This window comes from Nanorana parkeri, unplaced genomic scaffold (genome assembly GCF_000935625.1).
Source record: "Nanorana parkeri isolate BGI_ZX_2015 unplaced genomic scaffold, ASM93562v1 scaffold642, whole genome shotgun sequence".
NCBI classification, from domain to species: domain Eukaryota; kingdom Metazoa; phylum Chordata; class Amphibia; order Anura; family Dicroglossidae; genus Nanorana; species Nanorana parkeri.
This window is the reverse complement of record NW_017306910.1, coordinates 503,277-526,992: the sequence shown is the minus strand read 5'-3', so window position 1 is coordinate 526,992 and position 23,716 is coordinate 503,277. Positions and strand designations below refer to the sequence as shown.

Below are 23,716 nucleotides of genomic sequence, written 5' to 3'. Positions count from 1 at the left end.
AAGGTGAAACTAATATATGAGATAGACTCATTACATGCAAAGCAAGATAATTCAAGCCGTGATTTGTCATAATTGTGATGATTATGGCTTAGAGCTCATGAAAACCCCAAGAACCCCAAATCCACAACCTCAAAAAAGTAGATTATTACATGCAATCAATAAAACAAGGATTGTACATAGAACAATATCGGACCTCTGAAAAGTACAAGCATGCATATGTACTCAGTACTTGGTTTGGGCCCCTTTTGCAGCACTTACTGCAATTACTTTTGCACAATATTCTAATTATTCGAGTTTCACCTGTACATCCAATTAGTTTCATTTTTGGATATTTAAAGCCTGAGGTTAGATCCTCTCCAATGTCCTAAAACCTTTAAAAGATAAATCCTCTTTGAAATAATAAAAAAAATGAGAAAATCTTACAAAAAATGAATATAGCATATATAATTGTCGCACAAGCCATTTTGTGATTTAAAGTTCTTAAACAGTATCTTTCCATTTAAAACTGTAGCTGCTGTAATGTTCTAAATCTGTCAAAAAATTCAATGCAATATGGCGACCTGGAGGCGTTCCGTGCACAGTTGGTATACCGAACTCCCCCAGAAATGTCACTTCCTGCTTCTGTGATTGGCACTGCACTAAGGTACAAGTACAATTTTAGGCATGCCCTCCAATATAAAATTCAAGTGTTAATTACTACTAAAGGCATGCAGACACTGCAACGTTCCCTATTACAACACAGGAAGCCCACTAGCTGGCTATAAGGATCCCAGACCCTCCCATGCAGTGATTAGTTTGGAAAGGACATGCTGCAACAAACAGATTTTTCTTCAGAACAGAAAAAGGTAGGAATCTGAAACAAAGTTTGTTAAAATACTTGCAACGTACATTGATCACCCAGGAAGGGGAGGTTTCAGGCTATTTTTTTTCTAAACAAAAGTGGAATTACTCTTTAAGTTCTAGTTAGGGGGTTACCGGTCATTACATTTCTTGGTTTTTTTTGGTCCCTTGGACAGTATCTTTTAAGCATTTTTAATATAAATTTTTATTATGTTTTTTATTTATGTTATGTATAGCTATTGTAACTGCTATACACAGTTCCACTGCTAAATAAGGTTCAAAGCTGCAGGTTGGTTTTAATGATGCTTCAGTTATTGGGGACATCTTGTGTTCCATTAAGGGAATAACATGTATATGTTAGTATATATAGGCCCTCTGTTGAATAGAGTTTAATGATGCTTCAGTTATTGGGGACATCTTGTGTTCCATTAAGGGAATTACATGTATATGATAATATATATAGGCCCTCTGTTGAATAGAGTTTAATGATGCTTCAGTTATTAGGGGCATCTTGTGTTCGATTAGGGGAATTACATGTATATATTCATATATCCAGGTTCTCTGTTGAATAGGGTTTAATGATGCTCCAGTTATTGGGGACATCTTGTGTTCCATACGGGGAATTACATGTATATGTTAGTATATTTCGGCCCTCTGGGTAATAGAGACCTATAGTGTCTGACTGTGTGAACTACATGCATATGAAGCAAAAAACACCTGTGTGCAGCCTGAGAGGGCTGTGTAAGCTGCTGGGGGCTCGACACTGAGAGAGGGACGGACATCCTACGGCTCTGACCGGGGAATGCAATATTCTTCAATTTACTTTCAACCATCTATGAGTACTGGTTATCTCCGTCATCTCTTGATTCGGTCTGCCTCTGCTGGGGTTCAGGGCCCCCACCCTTCCTTCCTCCCTCTCCATGCTCCAATACTTATCATGTTACTGTTTGAGCCGGGTTGAATCATTGGGACGCACACAGACTTCAAGGACAACCTCCCTCTCCTTCTCCTGAAGAAGCGCTATTCAGCGCGAAACGTCACGTTGAGAAAACCAAGCTCCTCCAACATTATTCTGTCATACCAATCATGTCTTTTGTCCAATAATTTTCTGTCTACCATGTTAACCAATTATGTCTCATTTTATAATTTTCTGAGCGTAATCTTGTGTATGAAGAACTAAATCATTGTGGAGTGAGCTTATAGGGGAATCATGTTGTCAATTTTATGAAATTATCTTCACCTTTTTAAACTATATTAAATAAAATAATATTTTTCTAAACAACGTTTGGTCTGAAAGTTGTCAGTTCGTTGCCCAAAAAAACCCAGCTTTCTGTTTTTTGCTATACTACTTTCCAGGGGTGTGGCATCCTGTGTCTAGATCCAGGTCATTCCATTTAAAACCTACATGCATATGAAAACATAGCTAAGGAAGTTGGTGGAAGAAGACTTGGTAGGATGTGAGATACATTGAGGCTGCGGGATGTACAGAGCATGCTTTGTGGACGGAGTCCTTGTGATATCATCGCACAGACCAGAAAGGAGGCCAATATTTATATTATTCTTTCCGTTTCAGATATCAACACAGTGGTTGGGTATATTGGCACCAGATTTCAATTGCTTATGAAGCACAGAAACATGTGAGTGGCTCTCTTTTTATCTTTGGGTTTGAATAAAGTTTGTTGGTTAATTTTACACGATGGGAACCTTTGTATTTGCCTCTTAAAATTCTCAGAGGGTCCAAGGAATGATAAAGAAGGAAAGTGGTTACCAGCCAGCTGGTTATCTAAATAAACATTATGACCATACTTAGGTTGGTCAGCATCTTTTAGTGAGTGCATTTTTGGGGGGAAACACCCGGTGTTTGTTTTTTTTGCGGGGTCAGCACGGAAACTTGTGCTATTGTATACTTGTGGATTCATTGTGCTTGAATTGGATGAATCGTTTTCACTGGATTTGACCTCATGGATGTGGGAGGAGTTATTGAATGTGTTATATCAGCGGAGGATACACTGGAGGATACACTGATATTGTTTGTAATCACCAGGAAGTGACACCATTTTACTATGCTAACACGTTTCTTGGGACAGTGTATGCAGGTGTTTAACATTTTCAAATCTAACTGACTCAGCAAAAAAATAAACTCACTTTGAAAAGAAAAAAATATTAAGGATCCTTTACGTTACGGTGGTTTAGCTTTACAAATTGAGCCTAATGACTTAACAATGTTATATTTATTTGTTACCTGGTAACTCCTTTTCCAAGAATTCTCCAGGATAGTTGACTAGAAAGATAAAACACAAGACTAAAGGGTTTAAAAGAGCTCCCAGGAGCAGTAAGATGACTGCATGCTTAGCTAAGACAAATAGGGGTGTGAACTCCACCATCCTGGAGGATTCCTTTAAAAGGAGTTATCAGATAATAATTTCCCAAATCATCATCTAGGACGGATAACTAGAGAGACTAGCAAGTTGTTACCTAGGGGGATACTACTGTGGAAAACATTTCTGAAGCTCGTCCAGGTGGCCCCCCTGCATATATGCTCAGCTTAGGCATCAGCTCTTTCGACCCAAAATGTTAACAATGGCAATACTCTGGTAGAATGTGCTATGATGCTCAGTGGATAGGTCTTACCAGTCGAATCATCAACCAAAGTGTTGCTAAACAAAATAAACAGGGTGTTTGACTAGTGTCTAGTATTTTGATGTATCAGAATACAATCCTACCTAAGTCCAGAGAGGCAAATTCAATTTTTTTAGGAATTGTGGCATTATGGCAGAATAATGGTAAACCTATGTCTTGAATTCTATGTAATTTAGTGATTACTATAGGAAGAAAAGCAGTATTGGCTCTGAGGATGACATTGTCCTGTACCAGGGTAAGAAAGGTGGGGATTTTGTTCACTAAAAGGACCTGCAATTTGGAGACTCAAAGGACACAAGGTAAGCAAGTTTAAAGTCAGATATTTTAGGAATGCTTCTTTTAAAGGTTCAAAATAAATTCCCATTTTTGGCCCAGAGCATCCAGGCCTAGTGGACTACCCTGTGGGCCCAGGTAAATAAAGTTTGCAGTGGCACACATGTCTTTCTAAGGGAGACCCCAATGCCTGAATAGGAGCTGCAACAAACACTGGGTGGAGTTCACATTTTCTTCGTTGGGGGGGGGTTGCTTAGAAAGCCTGCGTGTAATTTCATGATGCCTTAGGCCTCATTTACACACAACGCAAGAGCAAAATTGTATATTGCGTATATATACGCGTACATGCGCGTATCTACGCAAACAAACTTATTTTGTCACTCTCATTAACACACTCTCATCCAGACCTCGTCAACTCTTTTCTACCTTCAAGTCTCTACTATGTCCTCCATCACCCACTAGCTCACTCACTGTTACACAGGCAATCCCCCCTTCAGTCTATCATGAATGCAGCTGCTGGACTCATTCACTTGACCAACCGCTCAGTGTCTGCAACCCCCCTCTGTCAATCACTACACTGGCTTCCACTCGCCCAGAGGATAAAATTCAAAATGGCTCCCAGCACCTCTACAGGGCGCCCAAGGGAGCTGTACAAGCAATGCACATATGGATGGAGCTCTGTCACACCACAGCAGCCCCCACTGGATCCCAGGCTGAGGATCCACTCCAGTTCTTGTAAGGTAGGGAGACAGGGTGGACCTTAAAAAAAAGAGAAAATGTTTTTGGGGAGTGAGTATATGTGAGAATGTGTCTGTGGTTGCGTGTGTCTGTCAGTGTTTTTGAGGGCCCGTTCGCACTAGTACAGTGCGTTTATTGTACAGTCCCATGTAATCGCACCTACCACGTGTTCTGGTGTGGAAGGCGTGTTGCGTTGCCATTCATTTTAATAATACACCAAACGCACCTCCCACCCACAGTTCGATCGCCCGCCCCAGGTACCACAATACGGCGCATTCCATTGCAGTGCAACTTGGGTCGCGACTTAATGACCGAGGACAAAAGTGGGTCCTGAGGTTACACAAGTTGAGAACCACTGGTGTACATATTCTAGAGAACATTGGAGGGAATTAGGGGTGAAATGTAACCATTGCTACTATGTTTTTTTCATAGAAAGGACAAATAGAAAGCAAAAAAACACAAGGAATGAAAGCAATAGTAAACAAATAATCCAAAACATGAAAAATAAAAAACAGCGCCCATTTACATGTATGTGGTTGTGTGTTAACATATGTTCAATGAAGGCAGTCCATTGATATCAATATACTTCCGGCCCACAAACTATCGGACATGACAATATATATTTGCCGCAGCACACTATGGTCCATTGCCATGCGTTGCAGCGTTGCTTTGGTGTGTTAGGGAGGCTGTTCAAAATGAATGGCACCGCAATGCATCAAGGCATGTAATGAGTGTGGCGGTAACGTGTTACACAGATTTTAAATCAGCGCTGCATAAAAAAAAGTGCTCTTAACACACCCAACTAAAACCAAACCAGACATACCCGCTAAATGAAATAAATAGCTGCAAATTTATTTGGGTGGAAGCGAGTCGCAGCTTTGCCAAAATCACTCTGCTCATCCTCTCTATGCCAAGATAGAAAGCTGAGAGGAGGGGCACTATTGGTCTACAGCAAAAAGTACCCGGCCCCTTACATGAATACTGGCCGTACCTCCCGATGGGATAGGGCTCCACCTGTACATGAAATCTCATCACAAGTTGGAGTTTTTCTTTGTTTTAACAGAACGTCTTCCTTGATCAATCTAACGATAGAATGACATAGTAAAGCTCAGTACAGCATGGCAGGGGCGGCACTGCCATGCTGTACTGAGCTTTAGTTGTCCAGGAATCAGCTTGGCAACTAATACTGTGCACGTATTCCCAATCATCAGTCACAGTACGCCCAAAAGAAACCTCTTGAGAAGCTCTCCCCCCCCCAGCACACAGATGTGATTACATCCATACCACCCCCATGCCACACACAGGTGTCACAGGCTGGGCACACACAGCTCAGACCCCGCACACAATTAATCCCCATTAATGATCCCATTCCCAGCCAGCCGCCCGGCCCACTTTATGATAGGCCGTTCTCTCAGCTATTAATGACAGCTCGGAGCCCAGCAAATGAACGGACGGCAGCCTGCGACGTCATCTCTTCCGGAGACAGCGTGTTGACGGATATAGAAAGCGTCCAATCAGCTGCAGGCCTAGAAGTCAATGCTTTTATGTCCACCCCCTCCCAGCAGATTCGCTTCGATTGACATGCTTTTCGGCCTATCATGTTTGAGAACAGGCGGAGCAGGAAGGGGAGGGGGCGGTTGCCTGGCGGTAGCAGTACGCGCAGGTCGGAGACAGGAGCATGGCGGAAGATGAGAGTGATCAGGAGTCGGAGAGGCTGGTGGAGGAGCTGGAAGCCATAGTAGATGAGGAGCTGAGGGGGATAGAAGGTGGCGAACAGAGGTGCCGGTTGTACTGTCGTCGGTTCTGTGAGGTGAGAGGGGGCGCAGGCTGGAGGGAGCTGGGAGAGCGGAGTACACATAGACTGTGCAGAGAATGGCCCCAGTCTGTCTGCACTGGGGCCTGACCGACCGATTCCGGGACCGGAGGATCACCTGTACTACCTGACAAGGGCCGTACCTTCCCGTCTGCCTCTACCTTCCCGTCTGCCTCTACCTTCCCGTCTGCCTCTACCTTCCCGTCTGCCTCTACCTTCCCGTCTGCCTCTACCTTCCCGTCCGCCTCTACCTTCCCGTCCGCCTCTACCTTCCCGTCCCGGAGCTGTCCGCCTCTACCTTCCCGTCCCGGACCTGTCCGCCCCTACCTTCCCGTCCCGGACCTGTCCGCCCCTACCTTCCCGTCCCGGACCTGAGTGCCCAGCACAGTGACTGGCATAACTATCCCCTACCTGAGAGCCCAAGCGTAGAGTTGCCTTGTCGCACTCCTTACCAGAGATCTCTAATTCAATGTGGGGGGTTCCCCTTCATGACTGTGGATGGCGCCGCCAGACAATGATAGTAGATGAATGTCACCAGCACACCAAGAGTAATGAAGTCCAAAGTGATTGCTCATTTAAAACGTCATGTCGTCGGAGATGACGTTTCAAATAAACGATTATTTTGGACTTCATCTACTATAATTACCTGAGATCCCAACACATGAACTGGAATACTTGTCCCTCACCTGAGTTCCCTGCAGATTAGCGGCTATGTCTACACGATCTCTCACCTGAGCACTCTGCTCAGCACTGGTACATCTGCTGCTTTGGTGCGTGGCATACATGCAGGATATATAAATACTCTGCAAGCTACACTACATAACTAAGATCTCCACATCAGGTTATCACAGTGGAATACTTGAGGACCAGTAACACTGCCACTCTGACATCACTGGTTTAGTAAGGTATAGAAGTGTAATGGAATAATAAACATGAAGTGTGGCTTTTACTGCCGGTCTTGCTCTCGCTTCAAATATCTAATGCAATTGTTCCGAGTTGTATTGACCACACAGGATGAAATGTATCTTCTGTTTAAATATACATTTGAGCGCTTATGAATGGGGAGACACTAAATGTAAACAAACTTTGTACAGCAAAACAAGTGACACAAAGGCAAGCTCTCTGTAAATGTTTTTTGGGAGCAGGTAAAGCATGTTTTAAACAATAATCATCCCACAATTGTGCGCTGTCACTATTTAAAAAAAGCTAAAGTGAAGCCCAGTCTGCAACGAAAAGCATCACCAGTCCCGCCACCTGTTGCGTCAAACTCTTTTATCATGAAGAGAAAATTGTGTTGATTTTTCTTCAGCATCTGGCACACTTTGGGTATGTAGGATATCTGGTTCCTTTCTGCATGCTGTCATTCCATTCATTGACATTCACTTTACTTCTTTGTCGAATGAAACTACAGAGCACAGAGGGGACCAGGAATCAAACACTCTAAGGCTGCATTCACACCTACCAAGTAAGTGCGATTTGGTATTTCTACAGCAAGAACTTGTGATTTTCTGCAGCAGGAATTCCAAATCTTATGTTTACAAGTGACAGCTGTCACCCGTTCAAGTTACCGACGGGGTGACAGCCGCTGCATTTGAAAGTGGCAGAACACCGGCGCACTACATAGAATCATATATGATATAATTACATGCGGTTAGGAATCGATCACTATCCCTGGATGCATTGATCGTGGGTCCAGGGATAGTGATTCATTCCTAACCGCGTATCACATACAACCACATGCGGTGTGCCAGCGTTCAAATGCAGCGGCTGTCAATAGATTATTAACTTGAATGGGTGACAGCTGCTGCTTGTAAACTGAAGATTTGGAATTCCTGCTGCAGGAATACCAAATTGCACCTACTTGGTAAGTATGAATTAAGTAGAATGGAGTACTACTAATGTTACACGTATCTGCTAATTCCCCCCAGTGTTCTCTGAACTGTTACGTTGTATCTGTTGTTACCAAGATGTATTTATTTCCTGTGATCCTCAGCTCCATCTAGTGACCATGATAAAGTATTATTTCAATTAAAGGAGAACTATTGGGTCAGTGCACAAACTAGCGTGCTCCCGTTACCCACAGCTCAGTATACCGCGAGCTACAGCTCGCGGTATACTGAGACCGCCGCAGCCGGGACGGATCCCGACATTACTGTCTGGATCCACCCAGCTGTGTGATTTACAGCTGGATCTGCCTATCTAGAGGCAGAGCCAGCTGTACCCTCCCCCATCCGTTCCGCCAGTCGGCGCTGGAGGATCGGACAGGGGAGGGGGAAAACCCTGCAGGGAGCTGTGAGTGACAGTCACGGCTCTCTGCAGGGAGATGATCGAGAAGTGAGCGAGCGACGGCATGAGTTTGCTCACTTCCCAATCTATTGAGCCGACGTGTGACAGTTTCATTGTCACACGTCGGCTCGAACTATGAGGATGAGTGATTTTTCCACTCACCTCATAGTTCTCCTTTTTAAAGGTTCTTTTATGAATGGCTGTTCCTGAACATTGTCTCTCTTTTCGCTATACATTGGTGTCATGCTGTGTCAGTAAGGCCTTCCTTTTTTTTTTATTGAAGTTGTTTCAGGTTTGTGCTAGACTCTAATCTGTGATGCCTTCTGTTGTCTCGTTGCATTAACTCTTTGCTTTGTCTATAGTGTTCGGTAGGAATATTCTGTGGTCAAAAATGTGTTGAATGATTGTTTTATGTAGCTGATAGGATACAAGTTGGGTTTATGTTCTTGTGTATTTATTATACTATACTGTTGTCCTACTTCAAGCGCTAATCATAATTTAGGAAATGTTAGAATTGTTGTAGTAGAAGGAACAAAACACACAAGGATTCCTCTTGGGGGAAGACTATCTAAAGTGTATGTAAAACTAAAACCAATTAAATTGGCCATTGGGCTGCCAGTCAGGTCTGTCAGTATACCCATAGCTCTTAGCTTGTGAAGTAAGCGTTTATGAGGTACCGTATCAAAAGCCTTAGCGGGTAGCCAACTGAAAGGGGCGGACAACAATGCTGCTGCATGTGAGGTGAAGGCTTAGCCTGGTCATCCTGTAACAGAGATTCTGGTACTTAGGGGGATGTTCATACAAGCAACTGAGTCCTAAAAAATGTTTTCATAAGAAGACTGTATACAGTGAGACATGATGCCAAACATACTGAAAAATAGATTCTGGGGTTATGTGTACTTTAAGCTGCCTATACACTAATATTTTCTTCGTTCAACCTGCAGGCTGAGCAAAGGAAATATAACAAATTCCTCCATCACTGCTTAAGAGTGTTGATTGAGGAGTCTTCCGCTGCCTTCATTATATTCTGACGGTGGTCGCCGGCCTCTGTCATAATACCGGGCCAGAGCCAGCAGCTGATTGGTCGCTGGCTCTGTATGTTCAAAGATTCTCCAACCTGCTCCTTTGATCAGCTGATTGAGGGATGCCAGCCAAAGGGTGCCGACGGCAGCACCCACTGTGCAAATGTTGGCCGGTTGATGCATTTCACATAGTGTATGGCCAGTTTTAGGGTGTAGTTGCTTTTGACCCATTAAGGTTTATGTCAAGGCAAAGTTTAAAAAATATGCAGTACATCTCTGCAATACATGGGTATTTGCTCATGTTGTATCACTTTTAAAGACCATACAAGTACGGAAAAATACCCCTTGGTCTGCTAATACGCACTCAGCTCTTAATTCACTATTGTGGGTGGACAACCCGTAGCATAGTTGTAGACTAGTGGAAGCCCTGACAACTTTCTTTTGCTCAACCACTCCAACTTCTCCACAGCATAAGGACTATGTGCCTTGTCGTCCACAATAAGAACTAGGAGGGCTTAATAGTCTGAGATAACAGAAGCAGAGGACAGCTCTGAATTTCTGACCAGAGCAATGGTTATTTTTTTGTACATAACATTATTCCAGATATATAATGAACATCCCAAAAGGGATTACTATGAGAAGTTCAGGGTTACATACACTTTAAATGGTTGTTAGCCTGATATAGAAGACTTGATATATTGCTGTGACTTTCCTTATTTTCTTCTCTGCAGATATGCCAGATTTGTTTGATTTGCTGTCAAGTTGTATCAGATTTTTATAGACATTCCTGTATCTCTTGGGGATCCTAGTAGGATGATCTCTCCACCAGAATTCCCAACTGTCAGAGCTTTTATAGAGCCAAATGATGGTCTCATGCTTCCCTTATGAATTCCCTATAATGTGTAATAAATAGAGAGCCCAGCCAGCTGGCAGGTGGCGCCTTATGGCGTTGTAGAAGGGCAGGAACACAAACTGCTTAAAAAGAATCTCGCCACTAACGTCTCGAAAACAAATCTAGAAATTCAGTCCGGCATGCTTCACCCAGAATTGACTTTGATAGTAGCTAAACGGTTATGTCATTGTTTAAAGAAGAATTTCTGGGCACAAATTTTATTAACCCTTGCAGTGGGCCTACCCCTGCACTGCAAGGGTTAACTGTTTGTTTTTTGCCTAGGGTCAATAAAAAAAAAAGTTATACTCGCCTGATCCTCGGAGCCGCCAGCACTTCCTCCGCTGTAGCAATAGTATGTCCCCCGTGATGACTCCCAGGACCTTAGACCGCTGAAGCGAAGGGGGGGAGAGGATCCAGGGATGGTCTAAAAGCAAGCCGGCTCTGAGAATCAGGCGAGTATAACCTTTTTTTTTTTTTTCCATAGGCAAAAATGAGCAGTTAAGCCTTGCTCTGCGGGGGTACTCCCACTGCAAGGGTTAATAAAATTTGGGCCTGGAGGTCTTCTTTAAAGCTGAACTCTAGGCAGATATATACAGCACTGAATAATGCAGCTCTGTAATCACTAACACATCCAGTTAATGTTTTTTAAATTCATGCGGTGTAAGTTCCGGAGTTTGACTTGGTATCAGCCTCTCCTCCGATTCTTTAGTAAATCAGTGTCTGTCACATATATCACGGCCATGATGCTTTGTTTCTTCCTAATTGAAAGCAGGTATTCTGGTCTTTTTTCGATCGTTGAAGAATGCACTGCACGATGGCACGTCCCATTGCCGCAGCTGTCCATGTACAGCAGAGCTGAGAGAGGGGAAGGAATAAACAGGGCCAGAAACCAGTTAGATGTGTTGCAGTGCAGACAGCATTGTGATGAGTATGACAGAGAGAGATGAGCTCATCAGTACGCTGCTTCTCATTAAACTGTCCAGTCACTGGGGAGGAAACCTGTAAGTGAAAGATCAGTTCCCCTCGATTGCCAGGCGGGGCTGTGCTATGCAATAAACAAATATTTACTCCAATTATCCTATCATGTGAAAATAAAAATTCCAGTTCACATATTTCATCTGCACATGATTGGATAATTGAAGTGAATATTCGTCCAATTTATTGTGTGAACATTCTCCGATATATCACGGCCATGATGCTGTGTTTCTGCCTCATTGACAGCAGGTATGTTGATCTCTTTCAGATCGTTGAAGAATACACTGCACGGTGGCACGTCCCATTGCCGCAGCTCCAAGTACTTCAAACGGCGCTCTGTTGCTTCACATCCGCCAGCGTGTCTTTCCCGGATGAATGTGAGCACGTTCAGTATGTTTTGAGTAGACTAGCTTTGTAAGTACACTTTTCCCTTTAACACATTAGAATGATGTTTGACAACAGTGATTCTTTTTGTATTCTTTAGATCACTAACACACGTTAAAGTGTCACGTCTGTATCTTGCCTGCTGTAGTTCTCGCAGAATGTCTTGTTGCTGTTGCCTCATATGAATGTTCGGTTGCCCTAGTAGTAACCATTTGAAGATCTGGAGTCTTTTATGCCTTAGTAGCATAAGATTTTAATCCATATTGATTTAATGAAATTACGGTTTTTACTTTTTTCATTCTTTCTTAAACTTCAGTGCTGCTGATTACATGCTGGCAGTCCAGTGATGGCTGGCATTTTTATAGGGCCAATTAACATGGTAAAAAACAGTGGTCCATGTCCTTTTACTGTTCTTTGCTATGAATGCTTGTAGTCTCCAGCTGCAGAGTATGTGAGAGGGTGACAGTGAAGAAATGCAATTACCAGACAGTGACAGAGCGTTGTCACCTTATAACAGTGCGCTTGTACATGGGCCGTCAAGGCAGGAGCACCAGGAATTTTTAATGAAAACTGCAGATTAAAAGTAATAAAAAATCACCTTTGGAATAATTTGTTAAAGTTTCTATGAGATTTTTATGATTGGGTTTACATATACGGTAATGATTTGACATTTTCAGGGCTTTTGGGTTTTGCATATACTTGCACCAATGTTTTCTGAAATGAAGGGAACAGCAGTGTAATGTTTGTGTGTATATATATATATATACTGTATACTCAGTGGCTAGTCCAATAAAAAATGAATCAGAAGCACCAAACGTTGACCAACAAATGAAGGATAGTTGCGGGTGAGGATTACTAGGGGTGCTGCCCCACTTCAGCCTGGGAAGCTGCAATACTGTGGGAGGAAACAAAAGAGAAGGGCGCCCACCCTAGTGTAGATTCTTTTTAATATTGTATATTGAGGTAACAATAAAAACATACTCACAAAAGTGAGTCATCGTAAGGAGTCCTGTGCTGTCACACAATCTTCTGTGCAGCTTGTTGCAGATGTCATTCTGGCTTACCTTATACACTTCTGTCTTGATTGTTTTTATTGTTACCTCAATATACAATATTAAAAAGAATCTACACTAGGGTGGGCGCCCTTCTCTTCAGTGGCTAGTCCATTAGGTGCAGTTTTCCTCTAAGCTCTTGGTGACGGTGTTTTTTTTTTGGCTTAAAGCTGCCACTCAGTAGATCTGTATTATGCTTGGCGTTCATACCATTGTGCTACGGTAATGCGTAGATTACCACAACTCACAGTACTATGCACTGTGATGCAATTCGTTGTGAATGGCACCCAAACACACCTTGAATTGACACTAAACTCAGGAGTTAAATCTTAAAAAAGCATTCAAGTACCTTTTTAACTATTAACAAAAATGTATCTTATTTGTGTATCACTCGGCTGTAGATCCTCAAATCATCTCTGAATTGGTGCTGACACTGTCCTTCCTTCCGGAGGGTGGCTACTTTTGTTCCCCATGGTCCCTGTGCGTGTTGTAAAGTAGCCACTGCTCCACGCTTGCTCCTGTGATGGACTACAATCTCAATACAAATTAGTAAACTAAACGTGAGCTTGTAGTCCATTATGGGAGCAAGCTTGGAGCGGTGGCTACTTTACAACAACAGGCACCATGGGGAACAAAAGTAGTCACCCTCCCGAAGGAAGGACAGTGTCGGCACCAATTCAGACAGATTTGAGGATCTACAGCTGAGTGATGCACAAACAGTGGCTTCACTAAGGGGGTGCAGCCCGCACCTGGGTTACACCATTGGAGGGGGTGACACCAAAATGTCTGTGTGTTTCAGCTCATACGATTTGAATGGGTTGTTTAACACGACACATCAACACATGACATTGCATGCATTGCAGTGCACAACCTTATGGTGTGAATGAGCTCTAAAGAATGTAATGTATGAAAGGGATGGTGGTGACACTCCGTTATAAATTCTGAACTCACAATTATGTCCTGCATGAATCTGTTTTCATGACTTTGTAGTGCAGATGAACAATATCCGCTAATACTGTACTTTGGGTTTCTAAAATAACACTGTGACATAATACAGTAATTTGTTTAGTTTTTTCAGTGTTATTAAAGCTGAACTTGCAGCATCCAGTATTGTGCATACTTACATTGGGCCAAGCTGTCATTCCTGATCAGCCTGCAGCACTCTAGTAGAAGGAGCTACTATAGTGCTAGCTGCAATCTTCCAGGTCTTATGCTGAGCAGCTTCCTCTTTTGCTCTGAAAACAAAGGGGACGCACGCTTGGCAAAGCGGCCATTCAGAGAACACCTAGAGAGGAATTTAGAAAAACTAGAGCCCACAGAATCTGAAGCAGTTGCCCTTGGCAACCAATCAGCTTCTCTTTATTTTCAAAGCTTAATGGGACAAACTGAAGAGAGAAGCCGATTGGCTGGAATGTACAACTGCTCCAGATTCTGTCTGCTCCCAGTTTTGATAAATTCCTTTCCTAGTATTTTTATCAGTAAATCATGACGTAACTTTCCCATATTAGGTATTCCCTGATTGGCCGCTGTGCCGAGCAAGCTCCCCCTTTGTTTTCAGAGCAGAGGCGAAGCAGCACACGTCCGGGAAGATCGCAGCCAGCGCTATAGTAGGTCTGTCTTATACAGTGTTGTAAACGATTCCTAGCGGCCGATCGGGTTTGACATATACAGTACATATGTTGGGCCAAGCTGCAGTTCAGCTTTAATCAATTGTGTTTATTATGCAGTATTCTCTAAAATATGTTTGATATTTCAGGAGTCTCTTTGAATTAATGCTGTTTTTTGGAAAAGATGAGTTTTATGAAACTCCATTGAAAGACATTCTTGGCTCAATTCAGGTAATTTTAATTTATTGTACAATTTAATACACATATATGATGCCATATGATTCCAAAGTGCTTGCGAGCCTCAAAGAAAATACTTTGTCTTAAAGTGACATTAAACCCTCAGATTTTTTAACATAAAACAATACTGTAATGTGCGCCTTACTGTAATCCATGCTTGTTTCCCTTCTCTTTGCTGCTCTTCCTTTTAAATCTGTATCTGTTCTCATGCTGGGCAGAACTTCTGTTTTTGCAGCAGACTGCCTTGTCTCTGAAATGGATACACGGTGTCTGTAGGTTCACAACCTGAGCCAGCACTACAGGAAGAGGCAGTCAGCTGCAAAGGGAAGTTCTCCCCGAGCATGAGAAGAGATAAGGATTTAAAAGGAAGAGCAGCAAAGAGAAGGGAAACAACCATGGATTACAGTAAGGCACACATTACAGTATTGCTTTATGTTAAAAAAATCTGAGGGTTTAATGTCTCCTTAATGTTTCCCTAGTCCAAGAATGTTATAATGTATCCAAGTTTGGAGTTTGGTTCTGTATGCCAGTGGAAGCTGAATGTTTAAAGCTCATTTAGTTGTATGCGAGATTATGGATGGAGATTTTTAATACCTTTAAAAAAAAAAAGGCTTACATCCAGATGTATGCATTGCTGGGAATTGGCTAAATGTAAAATGTGTTTATATCTTTGTAGTCCTGATGGATAGATCTTCCTCTATAACTATATCATATTTTAAAATGTTCTATAAATTGAACAATATCGGTATACACATGTGCAATGTAGAGGGTAAAAACGGCCTGCTTTTGTATATCAGGCACCTGATCTGAACTTTCTCACTCAAATGTCTGATACTTCCTGGTATAAAGGTATATGTGTTCAACCACCATAATCCTGCTCTGTGTGTCTAAGCATCCCATGGCCAGTTCCAAGCTTTGTCACATAGATGACAGGGAAGCTGGGCCAACAGCAAGGAATGAAGGCAGTAATATTAGACACCTTATGGTGGTGCCAGCTACTACTATACAGGCCTAATTGCCAATCCTGGGATCCATATACCCGAATCACATTTTACAGCAATAGGGGGATGCTTTGTTAAAATTCTGCAGCTTCCTGTGTCACCTCCCCAACACATTATGAATGGGTGTCACTTCACTGGTACAGCGGTCCCTGTGCTCCCTTTCTTGCTTATACACTGCTCAAAAAAAGTAAAGGAACACTTTGAAAACACATCAGATCTCTATAGGGAAAAATATCATGCTGGATATCTACTGTGTACTGGACTGGGTAATGTGTTCCTGTTTTGGAGGTCGTCTCATTGTTGCCCATCTAGTGCACCTGTTGTTAATTTCATTAACACCAAATAAGCTGAAACTGATTAACAACCCCCTTTTGCTACTTAACTGACCTGATCAATATCCCAAGAGTTTAATTGACTTGATGCTATACTCTGATTTAAAACGTTTTCCTTTTCATTTTTTTTGAGCAGTGTACATTGCCCTCTCCAGTTCCCAATGCTTAAAACCTGTTTGACACCAAAGTGTCCTAGAGCCTGACTGGCATCATGTCCCAGTCCATTTGATTTCAGCTGTGTCAAGGATTAGGAGAATATGAAATTACCAACGATGAATTGCTAAAGGTGCCCATACACCTTACGACCATCGCAAGACTTTTGTCTTGCGATGGTCGTATGCTTCTTGAAAGCTCGTACGATCTGCCCACCTTGGACGGGCAGATCGGACTTGCGATCATCGAAAGCCTGCACTGCTGAGGGGCGTGCTTCCGATGACGGCAATGCAGAACGGGCAGTGTGCGCGTGCGCACACCGGCCCGTTCCGCAGCTATCGGGCGAGCAGGCTAGAAACCCGCCGAGAATCGTACGATTCTCGGCGGGTTTTCGAGCATGTTGGCTCGACAAAAGACGTGCGACCGTACAGTAGAAACGGTCGCACGTCTTAGTTCACACTGCTCGATTCTCGTACGATCGCGGGATTTCGCCCAATTCTCGTACGAGAATCGAGCAGTGTATGGGCACCTTTAGCGTAACAATCAGTTGCAGATAGATTTTACAGAGACTCCCTACATACAGTGTATGCAGTTGCAATTATTATTCAGCTACTTGCTTGCTATTATTAATAAATTATATGATTTAAAAAAAAAATTTTTTGAAAGAACTAAGGGGTCAGTGCTTTCCCCATAGTTCTCCTCGGGGTCACGGGAGGACACAAACTAGCGTCCTCCCATGACCCAAAGCTCGGTATACCGCGAGCTACAGCTCGCGGTATACTGAGGCAGCCGGGATGGATCCCGACATTACTCTCGAGATCCACCCAGCTGTGTGATTGACAGCTGGCTCTGCCTATCTAGAGGCAGAGCCAGCTGTACCCTCCCCCGTCCAGCGCTGGAGGATCTCTGCTCTCTGCAGGGAGATGATCGAGAAGTGAGCGATCGACGGTATGTGTTCGCTCACTTCCCGATCTATTGAGCCGACGTGCGACAGTTTCATTGTCACATGTCTGCTCGAGCTATGAGGCTGAGTGATTTTCACTTGCCTCATAGTTCTCCTTTAAAGGAGAACTGTGGGGTCTGGGCTTTTCCCCATAGTTCTCCTTAGGGTAACGGGAGGACACAAACTAGCATCCTCCCGTTACCCTAAGCTCCGTATACCGCGAGCTACAGCTCTCGGTATACCGAGACGCCGGAGCGGATCCCAACATCGATGTTGAGATCCGCCCAGCTGCGTGAGTGACAGCTGGCTCTGCCTATCTAGAGGCAGAGCCAGGGGAGAGGGGAATCCAGCCCCTCCCCCTGTCACGGCAGAGAGCCGTGACAGGATCGAGAGGTGAGCGAACGCCGGTATGTGTTCGCTCACCTCCCAATCTACTGAGCCGACCTGTGACAGTCTCATTGTCACAGGTCGGCTAGAACTATGAGGTGAGTGAAAAGCACTCACCTCATAGTTCTCCTTTTAAATACACATGCCTTTTTAGGTTGTTTTTTTTTTCTCCACATCTACATGCAGACCAAGCTGTCCAGCAAATGTAGCCATTACAGGTTTTGGGCAAACTGTATAACACTTCCGCGGTGCTTACAATTCTTTTATTCATATTGTTTGAACCTTTTTTCGAAACTGCTGTAACTGTTTTATAAGTGCTAGCTGGAGTTGGGCTTTACTTCTTTTTTTGCATATCACTGAAAATGTAATCTAAAAAAGTTTTTCCACCTAAGTTTACTCTTGACTACAGGCTGATAACACCGCTCATTCTATTGCAGAACATCAGCAATTTAAAGCATTATGTCTTAATAACACACTGAATTTTTCAGGAATGTCATGACCTTCTTATACGATACGACAATATAGACCTGCGATTAGTCACATGTGTAATCAAAGATGGAGGACCCTGGGAGGATCCTGTATTGCAAGCTATACTTAAGGGAAAGTCCGAACCTCAAGACATTGGTAAGCAACTAAGCTTGGAGGCTAAATGTTTCCAAAACTGTGACCATTAAAAGCTCCCGACTGAGCACAGAAATATATTGCTTCCATATTTAAAAATGCTTATAATATATATTGTATGTGTTGTTTCACTGTTTAGAATATATTGATCTACTGGATTCCTTAGGAGGAGGAAAATTAGGTAAAAACAAAGAAATAACAAAGAAGAAAATAAACCTTTGTTGTAGAAATGTTTGTCTGTTGGTGTACATATTGCTAAACAATATAGAGTCTTTCTGACTATAGACACATTCAGTATCCCCTGGCGTACATTTTATGTTGTTTGTCTCAGTTTAAGCCCCCTACTTTGTTCTGTTTAGTTTGCCAGTGTTTGGAAGGCAGCTTAAGCTCAGCACTGCACAGAGCACTTTTTCTCATCTTTTTTAACATGGAGGAACCCTTGAACTAACTTTCAGGTCTGCTAATGTAGGATTTTTTTTTTCCTGAATGTTCAGTAAGTTTAGTTGCATTACAATATGTTCAGTTCTATATGCTTGCATGATTACGCTGTAGGTTTACAATCACAATTAAAGGTCAATAAAAAAATGTGTGTGTTCCTTTTGTAGTGGACAAATACCTGATGTCTGAGAATCAGCTGTTCTTTGAATTCAGAGTGAGATACCTCATTGCCTGTGAACGTATTTCAGAAGCAGTGGCTCTGATTACAACCTGTCTGAGTCACCCAGAAGTCAGCAAAAATATCTACTACCATCAAGCCTACTTCATATGCCTGCATATGACCAACTTAACGGAGAAGTTACTTCCTGAGGTATGTTATTCAGACTTATCTACTGAAAATATATCGGGGGTTTCTAATGGCTAAGTAAGGGATTAAAATGGTGCACTAGGGTGGGCAATGTCTACACTGAGTGGCCAGATTATTATGACCACCCCATCAGTACTTCGTTGGGCCACCTTTTGCCTTCAAGACTGTGGTGATTCTTCTTGGCACCAGCTGCCTGATGGCTCTTTCAACTTCGTCCCACAAATGCTCAATTGGATTGAGATCTGGTGATTGTGGGGGCCACCTAAGCAAGGCAAAGTCTCCCTCCTGTTCTTGAAACCACTCCTGCACAATACGAACACCGTGGCATGGCGCATTGTCTTGTTGGAAGAAGCCATCTCCATGGGGATACGCCATCAACATGATAGGATGAACTTGATCAGCAACGATACTTTGGGGGGTACAGTTCTAGTGGATGTTTATATAATATGGGGGGGCGAAAAACAATTTCTGCCCCGGGCGCCCATAACTCTGGTTACGCCACTGGAGCAGATGACTAGGCTGTGACACGGAGTGGCTGAAGCAGACGGAGAAGCTGACGCAGCAGGTTAGTACTGACACACCTCATGGGGTGGGCAAAAACTATGTAGATATTGCTAACTAAGGCTTGTATCCCCCTAGTGGTCAAAATAGATGAGCTTTGTTCTGGTCTGCAGTCTGGACATGTGCTCATCTATTTTGACCACTAGGGGGATACAAGCCTTAGTTAGCAATGGCATGATAAATATTAATTTCATTATTCAATGTCTTTTTTTTAATATTATAAATGTTATAATATTAAAAAAAAGACATTAAATAAAGAAATAACTATGCAGATATTGCTAGCTAAGGCAAACAGTGTATTATTGTATAGTGTGGAACAGCTGTAACCAATTCTGCATATCTGGCTTTATATTATAAAGTTCTTATAATATAAAGCCAGGTATGCAGAATTGGATATAGCTGTGCCACACTACAGAGTGTTCATGTTCTTCATAATATTAAGAAACTGACCTAAAATCATGATTTTTGTATTGCTTTAGAAAAAATGTGACCTGTCCCTTTAAGAAAAAGTATCGGTAATTGGTATCGGCGAGTACTTGAAAAAAAGTATCGGTACTCGTACTCGGCCTTAAAAAAGTGGTATCGGTGCATCCCTACTATTTATAATGGTCTGGCCCTCTAGCAACTTCAGCGCGAAATTATAGCTAATTTGCCTACAAATTAGCATTCCATTCGTGGAATGGAACATTGCGTAAAGCACTTGAGGAGTCCTATTCCATCTAGTAAGGAGCTTAAACCCTGACTCTTGAGATTGCACATTTATAGAGGCCCTGAGCATGTGGTACAGTATCCTATAAATCTGATCTAAGTAGAGGTTTAGGCCCAGTTCCTGTTCCCATTTTCTCAAACGGGTAAGTACGGAACCTGTGGGTGGTGAGTTTAGTATGCTGTACATTAAAGAGACAGTGTATCTAAGAGGACCTGTTTGGACACATTCCTTCTCGAACATCATACGGGGTCGAGTAAACTATACAGCTCTGAGTAGGGAGCAAATAAAATGATTGTCTGCCAAAATCCCAGGCCTGGTAACCTATTATCTTTGGATAATTGCTCTCTGGAAGGCCACTGGTTGTGTACCTAAGAAATGGGCAGCTCCTAATACTAGTTATGAGTTGTCCGTTTTAATGACTGCCCTGTATACCTTGAGCATGTAGGGCTACCACTTGATTTTTACAATCTATGCACTATATCAGACCAAACTGAAGATCAAGATGACAAAGAAACAAGGTTCCCAGTGTGGCATTTTGGAACCTTGCACAGCACCTTTAGTAAGGCAAAGTGATAAAGGGACCCATGCGAGGTCCAGAAACATCTGTCAGTGATGCACTTGTGCTGGTGAAGTATCAAAGAGCGCCATCTTTTCTTTTCGCCATCTTTTCTGTTCACTTCAGCACCTTGAAGGGCAAGTGCCTGTATGGTGTGCTCAACAATAACATTTTTATACAAGGCAAAATAAGACACAGCCCTGTTAGGGTAACAAGTGTGTTTTTGTCAAAGGCAACACAATGGAAGTGAGACATGGCTAGGAAATTTCACCATTTGAATCCCAGAAAGAGTTGAGATGCCAGCAGGCCCTTAAATGTGCCAGTAACTGAGTTCTGAATAAACTGACCCTTTATAGGCCATTATTCAGCGGTAAGGCTGAGCTAAAACTGTGTGCGACATAGATGATGCTACATAATATGCTGTTTTCACATTTTAGCATGTGCTGAGAATAGACGCAAGTGACGGTGTAAAAATCATCTGCCGCATTGAAAAAGAGGGGAAGACTCCTTTGGCACTGCAGCTGAGTGAAGTCTTTCTCATCACACAATTGCAGACGGGAAAAATGTATTGTATATGGTAAGTAATAGATTGAAGGACTGTACTCGATGACAGGAGACATCTGATTGGATTATATAAGATTGGTCATATGATTACACAAAGCTGGTACCTTGCTATAATTACACATTGGACGAATGATCCACTTTTATTTAGCAAAGTGGTTCCAATTTTGGGACCAAATGCAAGATAAAAGATCACATAGCCTCTTCCGTATATACTTTACCTGCTGAAGATTGGCATTTAGTAGTAAGGATAGTGTCCTTTGAAAAATGTAGTGGAGTACTTGGCATACTTTTTCTGTTGCCTTTACAGGGAATATTCACATTTCCTTGAGTTATTTTAGCAATCTGTATCATACTGGAAATAGCCAACCTTAGGGAGGTATGGCGATGCTTGTTTAAAGTATATCTAAAACCATTTCCTTCATTTGGAATAGAATAGGGAAGGGTTAAAAGTTCTGTTTGGTTTTTCCTTTTTTTTTTTTGCCATCTGTACCTCCATAATATAATGGTGATTTCCCTTTATATCCTGTAGACTTAACCGGAAGTTAGCTGATCTCTTTCCAATGTTGGAGAATAACATTTCCAATATCCAGACTAATATGTTGGTTAGTAAATTAATGACACTCAAGGACACCGAAGGGGTGAGCTGTAGAGTGGAGGGATACATTTGTGTCATCAGTACAGAGATAGTGTTGGAAGCTATGCAAGTTTATCAACTGACCAAGGGAGGAAGTATAGATAGAAAAAAGAAGGGGTCCAAAGACCAGAGCCCTGGAGGTCTCCTATTTGAGGAGGAGCAGGTGGTCGACAGTGTCAAAAACAGCAGAAAGGCCTAATAGCAAAAGTAAGGAGTACTGGCCATTGTTTATAGCAGTCATTAGTGAAATTTAGGAGGACAGATTCAGTTGAGTTTTTTTTGTTGTTGAAAGCTAGACTGTAAGGGGTCGGGAAGGTTATCAGTGTGGTGGCAACTTAGGCAGTTATAAATCAGCCGTTCTAGGAGTTTGGAGGTGAACAGGAGTAAGAAGATTGGTCTGCGATCGCTCAGGTTTGTGGGGTCCCTGAGGATTTTTTTTCGGTATGGGGGAGACAAGGACATGTTTTTAGAAGGGAGAAGTACCCTAACAGTACAGTTGTTACGGGAACAGATCTCTGCATTGGAATATTTCCCCTCTATTCCTGTTCTGGTGGCAACTCAAAAGTATGTATTGCCCCTCATTTCATGTCTGGTGATGCTGGCGATCAGGACAATCGAAGAGAAAGAATCGCCTTACTAGGGATACAGACAGTGGTTCTAACTCCTTACCACTGTCCAAAACTAAAAGAAAATTAGACAAAGCTGGTACCTTGCTATAATTACACAGTGGATGAATGATCCACTTTCATTTAGCAAAGTAGTTCCAATTTTAGGACTAAATGCAAGATAAAAGATCACATAGCCTCTTCCGTATATACTTTACTTGCTAAAGATTGGCATTTAGTAGTAAGGAATAGTGTCCTTTGAAAAAGTTTTCTCTTAACTTATACTTGACATGTCCTAAAATGTTTCTTTAAAGGTGTCAAATATAAATCCTCTCCTAATATTTACATTGAGAAATCTAACATTCTGCTATTTGTAGGGATTTGATTTTCATATGGACAAAACTTCAGTTAAAAGTGAACCCTTCAAAAGAAGTATTTGTAGAACAATGCTACAACATGCTGAGGATTGCTGCCAATGTTAAAGTCATTTTCCCCTTCATGAAAGCCATTAGAGATGAAGTAAGTACATATATGAATCCATGCAATGTGTAACTGATTTAAAGCTTGAAAAACCAGAAATGTATTGTTTGGCCCAAAACAGGCCACATATATCACCAGGGTGCAGGTTACCAAAAAAAAAACCTTTTATTAAAAAAAAAAAAAAAAAAGCTCTGTGCCTTCAACAGTTGGGAGCCTTTCAGTGAATTTGTGTGTTATAACTTCATCTCTGTGCTGTGGTTCCACCGGCCACCTACTACATCACTAGCTCAGAGTTTAAGACACTAGACACGTGTGCCTGCAGGTGGAACCTTAGTTGGGAAACGTGGGCATCAGACACATCTGAAAGTGTTGAAAGCTGAAGATTCAATGAAAACATTGGAGTCTCCAAAGGTGGGGCTGGTATTATACAGGCTGCATTTTTTTTAAATTGGCAAGTCTCATTAACCAATAGAAAATTAATTTAACGTTGTGTCATGAAACTAGGATTCCGCACCACTGCATGTGTCATGAAACTAGGATTCCGCACCACTGCACACGTTCCAAGTTCTCAGACTCTACTGTTAAACTGACAAATTAAAGTTTATG

The 23,716-nt window shown here is 42.4% G+C and overlaps 1 protein-coding gene across 1 annotated transcript in view; it reads left to right on the top strand.

Moving 5' to 3' along the window:
* The first annotated feature begins 6,108 nt into the window (after window positions 1–6,108).
* The window catches only part of ZNF654 (zinc finger protein 654), a 27,676-nt gene continuing 10,068 nt past the window's right edge, over window positions 6,109–23,716 (top strand). The window contains exons 1-7 of the mRNA XM_018563214.1: window positions 6,109–6,301; window positions 11,748–11,893; window positions 14,672–14,753; window positions 18,064–18,199; window positions 18,802–19,004; window positions 21,265–21,404; window positions 23,008–23,149. Coding sequence (XP_018418716.1) covers window positions 6,170–6,301; window positions 11,748–11,893; window positions 14,672–14,753; window positions 18,064–18,199; window positions 18,802–19,004; window positions 21,265–21,404; window positions 23,008–23,149 — 981 coding nt within the window. The 5' untranslated portion in view covers window positions 6,109–6,169. The remainder of the gene's footprint in view (window positions 6,302–11,747; window positions 11,894–14,671; window positions 14,754–18,063; window positions 18,200–18,801; window positions 19,005–21,264; window positions 21,405–23,007; window positions 23,150–23,716) is intronic.